Source organism: Lissotriton vulgaris, chromosome 3_1 (assembly GCF_964263255.1).
Source record: "Lissotriton vulgaris chromosome 3_1, aLisVul1.2, whole genome shotgun sequence".
NCBI lineage: Eukaryota > Metazoa > Chordata > Amphibia > Caudata > Salamandridae > Lissotriton > Lissotriton vulgaris.
Window position 1 is genome coordinate 1,916,401,492 of NC_141689.1, and position 14,084 is coordinate 1,916,415,575.

The following is a 14,084-nucleotide window of genomic DNA, read 5'->3' on the forward strand; positions in this document are numbered from 1 at the left end:
TTCCACCGCCGTTTTGCTCATTTTGTCCTTCGCCTCGAGCACTTCCGTTAGGCGAGCTCCGCTGAGGCCACACTTCCGCCCGGGCACCGCTTCTACTACAGCCCGCTGCTCGCCATATGTCGCTAGGCCCCGTCAGGAGTGTCGTCTCTCCACAATTTCCCGGTGCGTCGCTGCTTGAAACTTCTCCTCCGGTTGCCGCTCGGTCACTGGACCCGGGGCATCCCTTCTGAGTAAGTTGCTGGGCGGATAGGCATGTGGATTGATGCGGGATGCCGCCTTACGCCGGGAGCCTCTCTAGTTTGCTGCCGCCATTGTCGGCTGCTAGCCACGCCCCCTCGGTGTTGCTATTTTAGTTCACAAATAATTGAAATGTACTGTGTTATTAGCAGAAAAAAGATTCAGAAGGGAGATGGCTTCTGGTCAAGTTGTTGATTAATTCAATATCTTTAACTATTTTTAACATTTACGTTCCTACTCAACCTGACTATGCTTTTTGGCCTTTATTTACTCGCAATGTATCCAATATAAAGATGACTTTTTCCTTTTAGGAGGGGATTGTAATCAATTTGTTGATCCGTTCCTGGATCTTGAGTCTGAGGTCCGTTTTCTCCCTCACAAATCCCACAAACAATTCCTAAATACTATACTACAATCCCATCTCTCAGATTCCTGGAGACTCATGCATCCAGACACAATGGATTACTCTTTTTTCTCACACCCTCATGCTTCTTCCTCTAGACTGGATTATATCTTCCTTTCTTCATCCCTTACTCAAAATGTACTATCCTCTTCTATTGAACCTATTGTTATCTCAGATCATGCCCCCATCATAACAGATATTGATTTACTTCCTCCTCTGCCCAAACCCTCTCCTTGGTGCTTTAATTCTGCGCTCCTTACTGACCCTATTTTGTCTTCTTCCTTTTGTTCTTTTACTAATGACTTTTTTCTAACCAATTCTACTCCCAACACTCCTCCTCATATTCTTTGGGACTCCTTCAAAGCTACTGCTAGAGGGTTTAATATCGATTTTGTTTCCAAGAAAAAGAAACAATTTCTTCAAAAACGTAAGTCCTCTCTTACATACATTAAACAATTAGAACATCAATTCTATACTTCGTCTGACACTTCTATGTCTCTAGAACTTTTAAGTGCTAAAATTTCCTTCAACAAGTTTACTACAGACAATGCGTCCTCCATTCTTCTACGCAGTTCTGCTCGTTACTATGGTGGCCGTAATAAATCTGGGAAGCTCTTAGCTAACTACCTTAAATCACGTAAGGAGCGTACTTTTATTGAGTCTATTTTTTCTCCCGACAATGTTCTCCTTCACACAGATGACGACATTCTTAAGCAATTTCAATCTTTTTATCAAAAGTTATACACCCCGGAATCCCCCCATATCTCTGCTATGCTTCAGTCGTATTTTGAAAAATTACCTACGCTTTCTAAGCCCCATCTTAACTTTTCAACTCTTGATCTTGATCTTTCCCTACACAAACTTTCTACAGCCTAATCTTCTCTTAGTAAAGGTAAGACTCCTGGTCCTGATGGCTTCCCGTGGAGTTTTATTTGCACTTTTCTGATCTCTTACTGCCTATACACTTGTTGCTTTTTCAATCTTTTTATTCCTCTGGTGAGGCTGCCGGCACCTTTCAGGATGCTACTATATGCCTTATTCTGAAGGAGGGTTGTGATCCCAAATTCTGTAAGAATTATCATCCTATATCTTTAGTGAATGTCGATTGCAAACTTTATGCTAAGTTACTTGCCTTGCGTTTGGACTCCTTCATGCCCCATTTGGTTGGTAAAGAGCAATGTGGTTTCATCAAAGGTAGGCTCACCTCTGATAACTCTTGTCTCTTTTTAATGTTTTGAATAAGGCCCCCTCCCTTTCTATTCCTTCGGCTGCTATTTCTGTTGACGCTGAAAAAGCTTTTGACAGGGTGGATTGGTCCTTTTTATTTGCTTCGCTCAAATGGCATGGCTTTGGTTCTAAGTTTATTTCTCTTGTCTCTTTACTATACTCCTCACCCAAGGCTTCTGTAATTGTGAATGGACATCTCTCCCCTTCTTTTACTCTCCAACGAGGAGTGCGTCAAGGTTGCCCACTCTCCCCTCTTCTTTTTGTCTTAGCCCTTGAACCCTTCTTATCCTCTATTCGTCAGAATGCCTCTATTTCTGGGTTTCCTTATGGAGACCGGCACTTAAAGCTTTCCGTATACGCTGACAACATTCTTTTATTTATTTCTGATCCGGAGTCTTCCATCTCTCCTTTGTTAGCTGAATTTGAAGCATTCTCTAATGTTTCTGGATACAAGATCAATTCGGATAAGACAGAAATTCTTCCCCTTACTAAATTTTGTCTTCCCCATCTCTTTACTTCTACCGGTTTTGCTTGGAATAAATCTAAAATTAAATACCTTGGCGTCTGGTTTTCTAATTCTATATCTTCTTCCATTAAACTAAATATGTCCGCGGTTCTCTCTCGAATTGATCAGTTGTTTTCTTCTTGTAATCCCCTTTTTCTCTCCTGATGGGGTCAGCTTGATTCCATTAAGATGATGATCACTCCTATTCTTATTTATGTTCTTTCCATGTTACCAGCTCACATTCCTGCCCTATATTTTAAACGTATGGATTCCTCTATTTCGAGTTTTCTTTGGAAAAAGAAAACTTCTAGAATCTCTTTACTCTCTCTTCGCTGTCCTAAATCGAATGGAGGTGTTAATTTTCCAGATTTTCGGCTTTATCAAAAAATCCTTCTCCTTGCGTCAAGCTTCGCACTGGCTTTCTTCGGAATCCTCCCCATGTTCTCCTCTTTGGCTGGATATTGAACGTTCCTCCTTTTCTCCTTTTTCTTCCGAGGAGATTGTTCGCTTTTCCTCTAAATCCCCCTACGACTTGTTCCCCCTATTTAAATTCACTTCCTCTCTTCTTAAGCCGTTTATTTTCCCCATCGCTTATTTCACGGGAGGCCTTCCTCCTCTTGCCCATCTGGTATAACTCACTTATTCTCTTACACAATAGACCTATTTCTTGGCCCTCCTGGAGGCTTAAGGGTATTATCTGGGTTCGTCAACTTTTTAAAGGTGTGTCTCTATGTTCCTTTCCCCAATTTTGACTTCACTGTCCTCGATCTTTTCTGCAGAAGTACACTCTCCTTATGGAGGTCATAATTGATCGCTATTATTCCCTTCCGTCCTCTAAGCCCTCTGCTACTCCATCTCCTCCTTTTCTGGCTCTTCTCGCTACTATCCCTAAAGCATCTATCATTTATACATTATTTTCTTCCCCTTATCCAGATAGAATTAAATCTAAACTAGAGTTGTCCTGGGAGAGGGACCTGGATTGTACTTGGTCCAGCTTGCTTTGGGATAAACTTTGGCCCAAAATCCTGAAGGTGTCACGTTCAGCTTCACTTACCCAATCATTGTTTTTTTCTCTATCACAGACATTATCTTTCCCAACTTGATCTCTCTCATTTCTCTTCTTCCTCTACTTCTAACTGCTGGACCTGTAATGCACCCAATGCTAACCTTATGCACATATTCTTTTTCTGTCCCACACTTTCCATTTTTTGGGTACACGTTTGGTCATATGTCTCCAAGATTTTCTCACTTACCATCCCACACTCACCTCCCCTCCTCTTTCTTGGTACTCTTTCAGATTCCCTACCTCTTTCTTCACACTTAACAGGTCTATTCGATTTGATGATCGCACTTGCATTTCAACACATTGCCTCAAATTGGAAATCCCTTGCTAATGTTTCCATATGCCACTGGTGGAATTCTTTATGTCACTTTCATTGATTAGATGTCTCCTTTGCCTCCTCCTGTAAACCCCCTCGCAATGTAGAATTGTATTGGTTACCTCTCACATCATATCTTGATTGCTTGGCTCAAAAGCCTCCTACCTCTATCAATTCCGAAAACTTTAAGCCGCCTTGAGGACTGTACTCTCTCCTCCTTGTATGCTTCATTGCTGTATTTTAGATTTACTTATACTATACTCTGTATGCTTTTGAATACTTTTTATGGTTGATTGTAAGATTATTTTTGCCGCTGCTTTGCTTTTATACTTTTGCTTTATTGTTATATAATTAATTATTTTATTATTCCTTCCCCTCTTCCCTCCCTTCTTCCTTTAAAATCAAAAAATGCTTTTATTCCTTAATTGACATTAGCACTGTTAGTTTCTTTTTCCTTCTCTGGTTTGCCTTATATTTCTTTGCTGATGTCATGTGTTCTTATTGATATGCTAAATAAAGCTTTTCAAAAACAAAAATAAAATAGTATACCTTGATGAAGGTAATCTAGTGTGGACGTCGAGTTGACGATCACTGCCCTCGATGTTCTATATCTGGTACTGATAGCACAAATGTTTGTCAGTTGTCTGAAACTTCAATCCTACTGGGCTGAGGTTTTTAGCTTTATGGGTAACTTGCTGCGTAAACATGTTGTGGTTACTTCAAAGTTAATTATGTTCAGAACTGACAAAGCTTGTAATGATTCCATCATATCTCACAAAGCAATATTTGTAGCCATTGTTGTATTGCATAAGCCTTGCGGTTCTCAGATTCCAGCACGTCTGCTCAACGGAGAGCTCCCTATCTATCTTGCTTTCACTTAGAATAATCGCTGTATCAATGTAAGGGGAGTGTGGCTCCCATAAGAACGAATTACTCGTCAATTTAAGATGCTCACAGCAGGTTATGTGTTTGTTGGGACTTTTCTAGCCTTCCTATTTAATGTGTGTCTATTTTCCTTTAATTATTGATCTTCCACCTCGTAATTATTTTCTTGTAATAGGTCTTACTGCAATATACTTTCATACCTTAAATCCCCCATTACCTTGATCGGTCTTTTTCAGTTAATTTATTCTATTTCAGTGACAACCCAATAAATACAACTTTGTAGATTTACAATCCTTACAGTGTTAGGGTACCACTGTTACCCTGTTACATTTCCATTAACACTACAGAAGACTACCTAGCCAGCCTAGGCGAGTGGATCTTGGTGCATCTCATGATACTCTGCCTCGCTATGTCCGTCTGTTAGACCTGGCATCTTTGGCGTGGTTTCCCCTGTCTTTTTGGCCTCTACCTCCTGTATTTTTGATGCTGTGCTGGATTTCGTTTTTGCTGGTTTAGATGCTTTGGACACTCTGCCACTGCTGATCAGTGCCAGAGTGTAAGTGCTCCCTGTGTAAATTGTTATTATGATTGGATGTACATGATTAGCATATTTGTATCCCTAGTAAAGCGAACTGGGTGTGCCAGGGCTGGTGATGACAAATACTACTAGTCGGCCTGCAGCACTGATTGTGCCACCCACATGAGTAGCCCTAAAATGGTGTCTCAGGCCTGCCACCGCAGTTCCTGTGTGCAGTCTGAACTGCCATGTCCTCCTGGTCAGTGTCCCCACTGATCAGGCCGAACCCTTCCCTTTTTGTGCACATTGGTCACCCCTATGGAAGGCCCAAGGTACCCCCTCTGGGAAGGGTGCAGTGTATGTGAAAGGTAGAGCATGTACTGGTGCAGGTGACATGCTCTGGTAGTGAATTACAGCCATTTTCGTTTTTCACTATTGTAATGCTATCTTGCTCCATAGGTTAACATGGGGGATGCTGGCTACAGTGGCTACCAGCATTTCTTCCCATAGGAACAAGATAGGACATAAGAGTCTAGTATCCCTGAACTCAGAATTTAATAACACATCTTTTAGGAAAAGTTGTTTTTAAATCCTGTGTTTGAGAACAGCACTTTTAGAAAGTTGCTGTTCTCTTGTCTGACCCTTCTGTGTGCCTTGGCCTGTTTGTGTATTGACTGTCTGGTTTGAGAGTGACAGGGGCTGGGGAGTCCCCAGGAGGCTGGCTGAGTCAGCCCTAGGCTGAATGACTGTATTTGCAACTTGAGTGGTGGGAGGTGATAGCACCTGGGCCTGAATAGGGCTGTGCCTGCCTTCCACAATGCTGGCTCCACCTCCTGCTGGGCGGCTGACGACCCTGCCCCTCACTCTGAAAGGAAAGGAGAAGCCAGGAAAACAAAGTGCTCAAGAAACACCCAGAACTGGTTCAGACCGGGCTCAGGGCCCACTTGCACAAAGAGAACAAAGACTTTTAGAGGTATAAGTACAGGACCCCTGACAACGGAAATTTGGATCATCCTGGAATCAAGAAGGAACCTCTGCCAAGGAGAAAGCTGAAACTGAAGAAGGAAGATTGTCCAGCTGTTGGTCTGCTGGATTGCCCTGCTGTTGCTTTGCTGCCAAGGAGAGGGGAAGGACGTTGCTGTGCTGTGTCCCCTCGCTTGAAGGAATCTCCAAGGGCCTGAGAAGAGCTGGCTCCCCGTTATGAAGTCCCAGGAACAAAAGGACTTCACCCCCAGCTTCCCCTGAGCTCTACTGAGAGAGTTCTGTCCTTCCTGGAGTGCGTGGCCCATGTGTGGTGCCTCTGGAAATTGTACCTGTGCTGGGAAGCTCGAAACCAAGATTTGAGAGACTTTGCTACAGAAAAGTTATTGCATCCCTCGCTGCGGAGCGCATCCCCGACAGTGCGAGGAAATTCCCGCCGCTACGAAGGTCGAGATCGACGCAGCGCCTGTTGCCGCTGTCAGAGCCGTCGCATCCTTCGTTTGCAGGACGCACCCGATCAGTGAAGGAAGTCTAACATCGCTGCGAGTGTCGTCGCAGAGCCTGTCATCGCTGGGTGAGATCGCCGCACCGCCTGCTTGCGGACGCATCACGTCGCTGTGAGAGTCATCGCCGAAATCATCGCATCGAGGAGCTGCGAGAGAGAGGATCACTGCTGGATCGCGCATCATCGCCCCGGAGATCGTCACATCCCCTACGAGATCAGCGCATCGTGCCTTTGCGAGAACAAACTTCCTACGGAACCTACGCACCGGAATCCAGACAAGTGCCCTTCCTCCCCATACAGACCGGATTCGTCGCAACACGCCCGCTGCTGCAGCGGGGCTGTCGCAAACGCCTCCCCAGGGTCTCAGGACCAACGCATCACTTGTTTTCCACCGCACCAGCTTCTGCTTTTGGAACTTTGTCGCAACTAAAGGTACTGTGAGCTAAACGTGACGCAACTGTAAACTTTTAACGAAACTGTGGATTATTCTATCGCAACCTAAAGAACTTTTATTGCAACCTTAAGAACTCTTTTGAAACCATATTCTTGAACTGTGTATGTTGGATTTTTGTCGTTTTGGTCTTGTGTAGTTTAGATTAAATACCTTTCTTTTTCTAAACTGTTGTGGAGTCAGTTTGTGGTGTTTTCACTGTGTTGCTGTGAGTGTTGGTACTTTACACATTGCCTTCTGATTAGCCTTGACTGCTCATGCCAAGCTACGTAGAGGGTGAGCAGAGGTTATCTCAGAGGGTTTCCTCCTTGCCCTGACTAGAAGCAAGGGTCCCTATTCGGACAGTGGTATCTACCTCTGCCAACTAGAGAGCCCCAGATCTAACACCGTCTCTTAGGACTCAAAGTATGGGTCAGATTATCTGCAAAAGCCATGCAATGGGTTTGTTCCTTACTCCACAACTGAGGTACATTAGGAGAGAAGCATCCACAGTATGAAGGATGACTTGTGGAGTTTCACAGGGATCATCCCTCTCATATCTACTTTACAATATTTACATGTTTCTATTGTCCAAACCGTGCTAATTCATCATAAGAGTAATTTTCAAAGCTATCCCCATGAATCCCAAATTCTTTCTCAAATAGACAACCAATCAGAGAGTTAATGAAATCACAGACTGCCTAAAAACCACATCGTCTATGGTGAAAATAATGTTCTGTTTCTGAATTGAAGTAAAACAAAGATCCTTGTACCAGCAGGTCTGTACAATGGCAAGCTTCTATCAACATCCCAGAAAGTACAAAACCACAAAATCTGGGGTTAAGCTTAAATTGGGATCATTAATTCATCCGAAAGTTAATGCTATTGTTAGTGGTGATAAACTTTAATTGTCCATGCTCGGGACAACCCGGCCACAAATTAAAACTTGTTATCTATCTAATGGAATTGACAACATCCCTAGTAATGCTGTGTCTGCGTTGTTGTACTTATTCGTTGGTAACACGTCAATGATGGTAATCTTTACACTTTCAATCAAAATGTTCACCTTTATAAAGTATCAGACCTCATCTGTATAGTTTTGTATAACGTATTGCATAGTGAGGCAGTCTGTGAAACACAACACGGATGAACCGCTTCCCGATATATTACACACGAAAGATAACAAAACCGCTATTTTTGATAATCACACACTGGAATATTTCTTTCTGTGACACCTTCAGGGTTAGTTACGCAAGCAGCGCGAGGCAAACACGGTACCTTTCGGAGGGGTTTCAGCTTGGTTTCCATGATGAAGTCATACTTGCAGAGCTCACAGCAGCGCGTGTCGGAGCTCTTGATCCACTGGTGCAGGCAGGACTGGTGCACGAAGCAGAGGGTCCCCGTGCAGCGGCACGGTGTGATGAGGGGGCTCTCTTCGTCCCCCTCACAGTGACATATCCTGACAAGAAAAGAACATCACATAAGTAGCTTTCAGTGGCCTCATGAAAAGTACTATAGCATTCCTCTTTAACTGAAGCTTGTACTAAGGGGACAACTCAGGCCATGACGCTTCTTCATAACGCACGACAACAAGATAAACAGCAAGCTATAATTCTAAATAATGAAAACGCAGTTTATATTGTTAGCTGACAGACAATTCGGAGCCTCGTTTGGGTATGTGACTCTATTTGCAGGCTGGTAAACCAAGCTGACATCGTTTCTCAAAAGTTCATGCTGTAGTATTATATATCTCAATAAACAAACCTGTCATTGTTCATTGAAATTCAATAATTGTATTCATAGAAGCAGCATAAAAGATATCTTCACACAGGAAAGCAACTGTAAATCACACAGACACCGTGCTGGCGATGAAGCGCCATTTATCCTTTTCACTCTATAAACCTTGTAGAATCTAAAGGGTTCTGCTTTCAGCCTGACTTACTGCTTTTTTGGAGGACGGTCGGAAGGGGGCGATGAAGAACAAGGAGTAAGAAATGGGAGTGACACTGTAAAGGGGGCTGGGGAGGACAGAGTGGAGAATGGGGGTGAAACGTGCATTCTCTTACCATCGAACCAAGCAGTAGGAGGAAGAGCTCGAGACATGGGGATAACGGAGGAGGAGCCATGGAAGGAACACGCATGGAAGGTGGATCAGAGGGATAGAGACGGGAGTCGGGGACTGGAGGAGTCTGAGTCGGGTTCACAGTGTATTTTCCTACCAGAATAAAAAGGAAGAAAAGAAATTCATGAGGAACAAAAACATTGTCATTGATATGGGGTCTCCCAACTTTGGAGGTGATGCAGAAGCCATCAGGCAGTGCCAATGTTGGAAATACTAAGTCAGCTTACATTACACAAGTAATTTCGTCCACCAATAAATATTTAATACATACTTATTATAAGAAACTTACTAAGTCACAACATACAAATAGTGCCATTGTCTGAAAACATATTCACACTCAAAAAATGAAACCAAAACATGAATAGGCACAGTATCCACCACCCTAATAACAAGCATTGGCGTAGCCAATAGGTTTCGCCTTTGGGACATTATAAGTGTTTAGCCTTGGAACAGTTGATGTTGCACCAAGGATCTTTTGCTGCACAATTAACCCCTTCACTGCGGGGCCAATTCCCCCGCTGTGCTGGGGGGGAGGGGCACGCACAGCGCCCCCATGCTCATGACGAGCTCAGTTTGTCATGAGCCACGGTTCTCGTGTGCTCATGACGAGCTGAGCTCGTCATAACCACGGCCGTTCCTTAGAATGCCCAGCACAGCAGGGAAATTAGCCCCGCGTGTGAGCGTTCTAACGGTGATGACAAGCTCAGCTCGTCATGAGCACACGAGAACCATGGCTCATGACGAGCTGAGCTCGTGATGAGCGTGGGAGGGGTAAATACTTATAAGGTCCAAAAGGCGAGACCTATTGGCTTTGCCAATGCATGTTGTCACTGCATCCAGATATATGATACAACAAGCAACATCATACCTATAACAAGTCAGGACTATTGGCTATGTCAATGGTTGTTAGTTCCATAAGATAAATAAGCAGCAACTATGGCTTGTATATAATATTGAAAAAGATCCCACCTAAAGTCCTGGTGACACCATGGCAATGTTGCTGCTCCTCATTTTCAAAAAGAGAGGGGAAATCCAGATAAAAAATGACTCTCTTTAAAGTATTACCCTTCCCCTACAATGCTCACCTGGCATGACGTCATGCCGTAACTTCTCTCCACTAGTGAGAAGGGAGCAGTGTGAGCACATGCACATGGATATGCCTGCTGTCACTGCAGTCTGGGGAAAAACATACTGTCTATGCCAGGGCACAAAACAGAGCCCAATAGATACCCATTTCGAGCTCCCCTTTAAAAACTGCTGGTGGTCAGCACCGATGAGACCCGGCCCACTTAAAGCCCTCCTCCTAGGCACACAGTTGTAGACACTCTGGGCATTCGCTACTCCCTCACCCCTATCTGTGGTTTCCAATAGCTAATATCCTATGGGTACAGTTGCTGTTAGTACCTGGTTATATCTTTTATGAATACCTGTCGCTCTGCCTATCTGAGCCCTTCTCTAGGCCCCTGTCTACGCTGACACACTTACAGAATAGGTGAACACTCCTCATGGAAAGATGAGGGAAGGGTGAAAAGGATTGAATTGCCAACTATTCTTTGCAAATCATGCCTGCTCTATTCCTCCTGCAGGAATAGAGCAGGCATGATTTAGGAAGTAGGTGAAGAACCATGTCTTTAGGGGCTCCCCTTCAGACATCCACAAGGATTCCGCCCACTCTCAAATCCCATCCCTAAATAACTGTCACTTTCAAGTATTGTACATGAGTGTGCGTCTGCACTCTACAAATACCTGTGCTACGGTACATAGGTAAATTCATGTAGGTGGTACATTTTTTCCTGCCTAGCCCCTTACTTTTCTAGTGTTTTACCTACACGACGAATGGTTCTTTTCTGTCCTGGAAGTTGCATTTATTTAAGAGTCCACACCATGTACAGTGAATCACATGTTTTGCTGATCACTTTTTTAACTCTATCAATGAGTGCAGTGTACTGGTTGCCTTAAATTAATATCTGCTGTATCAAAAACAGTAAAAATAATTCTTAACTGTAGTGGCTCAAAATATGCTCAAAATATGCTGACAAGAGCATCAAGTTTATTTCCTTTGTTTTCAGAAGTGGAGGGGAGTGCACAGACAGAGTGGCTCAGCGCCTGTGACCCGGAATTCCTGCAACGCTTAGTCCTTGTTTTTTCATGCCATATCCCCATCATCTCTCCTCTGCAGATTCCATGAATGCAGATGGATGTTTCCCCTTTGGAGGGTTCTATTTTTGTGGCGGCTGTTGAAATAACAGAACAAGAATGTCCTGACTATAATTAGAATATACCGGCTTCCGGTGTCCCGTCGTTTGGTGACTGTGATGTGACTTGTGTGCGGATAACAATAATCCCGAAGATAGCTGTGGCCATATGTAATTAGTGTAATGTCATAGCCTGAAAATACCGGTTTGCTCATCAGGAGAACAAACAGATGCCCTGCTTTCTAGTCTCTGAGACTGGCGGTGACGCTCATGTCCGGGGTTGGTGTTCGAATCCCAGGAATTCCTTTTTTCTAATTCCAGGATCTAGAATCGAGTCTGCAGATCAATCACAAACAATACAAAGTCTTCTGTTCTTTGAATGATCCCCTGCCCAAAATAAGTTTAGGAGGGCAGAGCGTTCCCTCTGCCATGAGCTCACCAAATCAGACATCAAATATATCTATGAAACAACAAGAGCGCGCGCCTCGTGCTGAAAGGAGGCAGCAGAGGGAGGGGAGAGATGAGGGGGCCTGCTCCGGTTTCCTCCCTTGCGGGAGCGAGTAGGGGCACCATATGTTTGCAAGTTAATTACAAATATGTGGTGTCATAGCTCGCTCCCACGCGTTGCCGTTGAAAGAAATGCAACGCAAGCACCTTTTTAGGGTGAAAAGCGAATCGATAACAAAAGGTTTTTTTCCTATCAGTGCAAGCTCGCTGCTAGGCGAGACTAAAAACAATTTAAAAAGGAATAAGCCTATTCAACATATCTGGATATTATACAACATGGGCTTTGTACTACCAATACTAATGGAGTTTCAAAGGAAACATAGCGTTTCATTGTATTAGTACCACCAAGGCGAAAAGTGAGTCCAGCATTATAACCAATTGTGTTATTCCAGAATCCAGCTCTCCCACAGCTAGAAATACAATTAGTGGATCCTACACCAAAAGAGTTGTAGTTTACTTTTTCTGCAGCTTTCACCCAGCATTCTGTCACATCACATAGTTTTCTAACTGAAATGCAAACGTTCTTCTTGCAATTAAGTTTACAAAATGTCAAACTTTCTCAAAATACCCAGTTAAACTGGAAAAAATAAATTCCCCCGTACTCGCCTTGCTCATTGCTATGTATTTTTAAAAACACCACAATTTCCTCTAAAGAAATTGGTGTACTTTAAAACTGGGCCGCTTTTAAAGATATAGTTAACTTTATTGAAAAGCAATTAGAGGCAAACAGACCTACTAGTACTTAAGTTGGTTCCCCAAAAAGTTTCTGGTTACAAAATGATTTGCAAATTACGATAATTCTTTGCTGCAAGAAGGTCAGTGCATCTGGACCTTATTTACAAAAAATAACTCAAAACCTTTTTATATTTCATATTTGTTTAATAAGGTACATAAAACAGTACCAAATTACATATTTGATACTTTATTTTGTGATGTTGCAAACATATATTATTAATAAAAAGCAGCTGCAAAACACATATGTGCTTATCAACAATAAACAGAGTTACTGGCAAGCAACAGGCATTGGCAATGCTAATAGGTTCAAATGTGCCCCTTTAGTCACTTGTGAGCTTAGGTATTCTATAAGTCATCATAAGTGTTCTCTGTCACTCAACTTTCTACTTATGCATCCACTCATTAACCCACTGACTCATTCTTGTAGTCGCCCACTTAATCAACTATAATAAAATAGACACAAAAACCCAACAAGTATTTGTAAGATAAATTAAAAGATTCAAATGAGAAAGAAGAAACCACGCTGCTAAAAGTGGCAGGCATATGACATAACATAGCATGTGTATCTGTAAAGCCCACGCTCACCAAGAAGGGTATCTTGGTGCTGAATAACAGATGTTTATTGCTTGGAATAATAAACAGACATTCATCTTGCAATGGTATTGTACTTAGTGTATTGTTGTTTTAAAGTTTCAGTATGGCTGCTACGTTTATAAGCAACTTGTTGCCCAACTTGGACCAGTAAAACAATGATACACTATGCACAATACCATTCCAAGATGGGCGCTTCGTAATCATTGCACTTGGGCAGCCATCTTGAAGTGCTATTGTACATAATGTATTATTGTTGTTCCTATCCAACATGGCGGATATAATGCATTTAAATGTGGCAGATATTTTGGAACAGTAAATCAATATTCTACTATGATAATGCCTCTCCAAGAAGGCTGCTCAGTTTAGAAGTAGTTGCCACCTGGACATGTAGGTCTGCGGAGCTACAGGACTCTCTTAAAGAATTAACTTCCAAAGGTGGAAGAAAGAAAATGGAAGGGGTCCTACAAAACTAGAAAGGGAAGCCTAAAGGATTGGCTGACCAGCTCCGGCACTAAAGTGTAGTCATATCAACGTGGATGTGATCATGTAATCAGGTAAAAAAAAAATAGCATCAATCACAGGGCAATAGAGCCTGTGGCTGACATGGGCTGACTCATTGCTCCATGCTATTTGCAGTGATAGGAAATGGGTATGCCTCTCTAAGAGACCAAAGGCAGAATAGATTGATCTCAAAGCCCTTTTGTGTTTGCACATATATATTTATATATTTGTGATGGAATTTCTATTTTTTAAGAGCCTGGTCAACAACTACACTCTTCAACCTCGCCAACCAGTATCTAGCATGAAACACTGCAATTCTTCTACCATCATGGTATTTCAAAAGGGGCAACCAACAAACCCT

At 42.9% G+C, this 14,084-nt stretch overlaps 1 protein-coding gene across 2 annotated transcripts in view; it reads right to left on the minus strand.

Moving 5' to 3' along the window:
- MARCHF1 (membrane associated ring-CH-type finger 1) overlaps positions 1–14,084 on the minus strand; it is a 1,592,900-nt gene that overhangs the window by 335,370 nt on the left and 1,243,446 nt on the right. For both annotated transcript variants that reach the window (XM_086962389.1, XM_086962390.1), the window contains exon 5: positions 8,348–8,528. In XM_086962389.1, the coding sequence (XP_086818515.1) occupies positions 8,348–8,528 (181 nt within the window). The remainder of the gene's footprint in view (positions 1–8,347; positions 8,529–14,084) is intronic.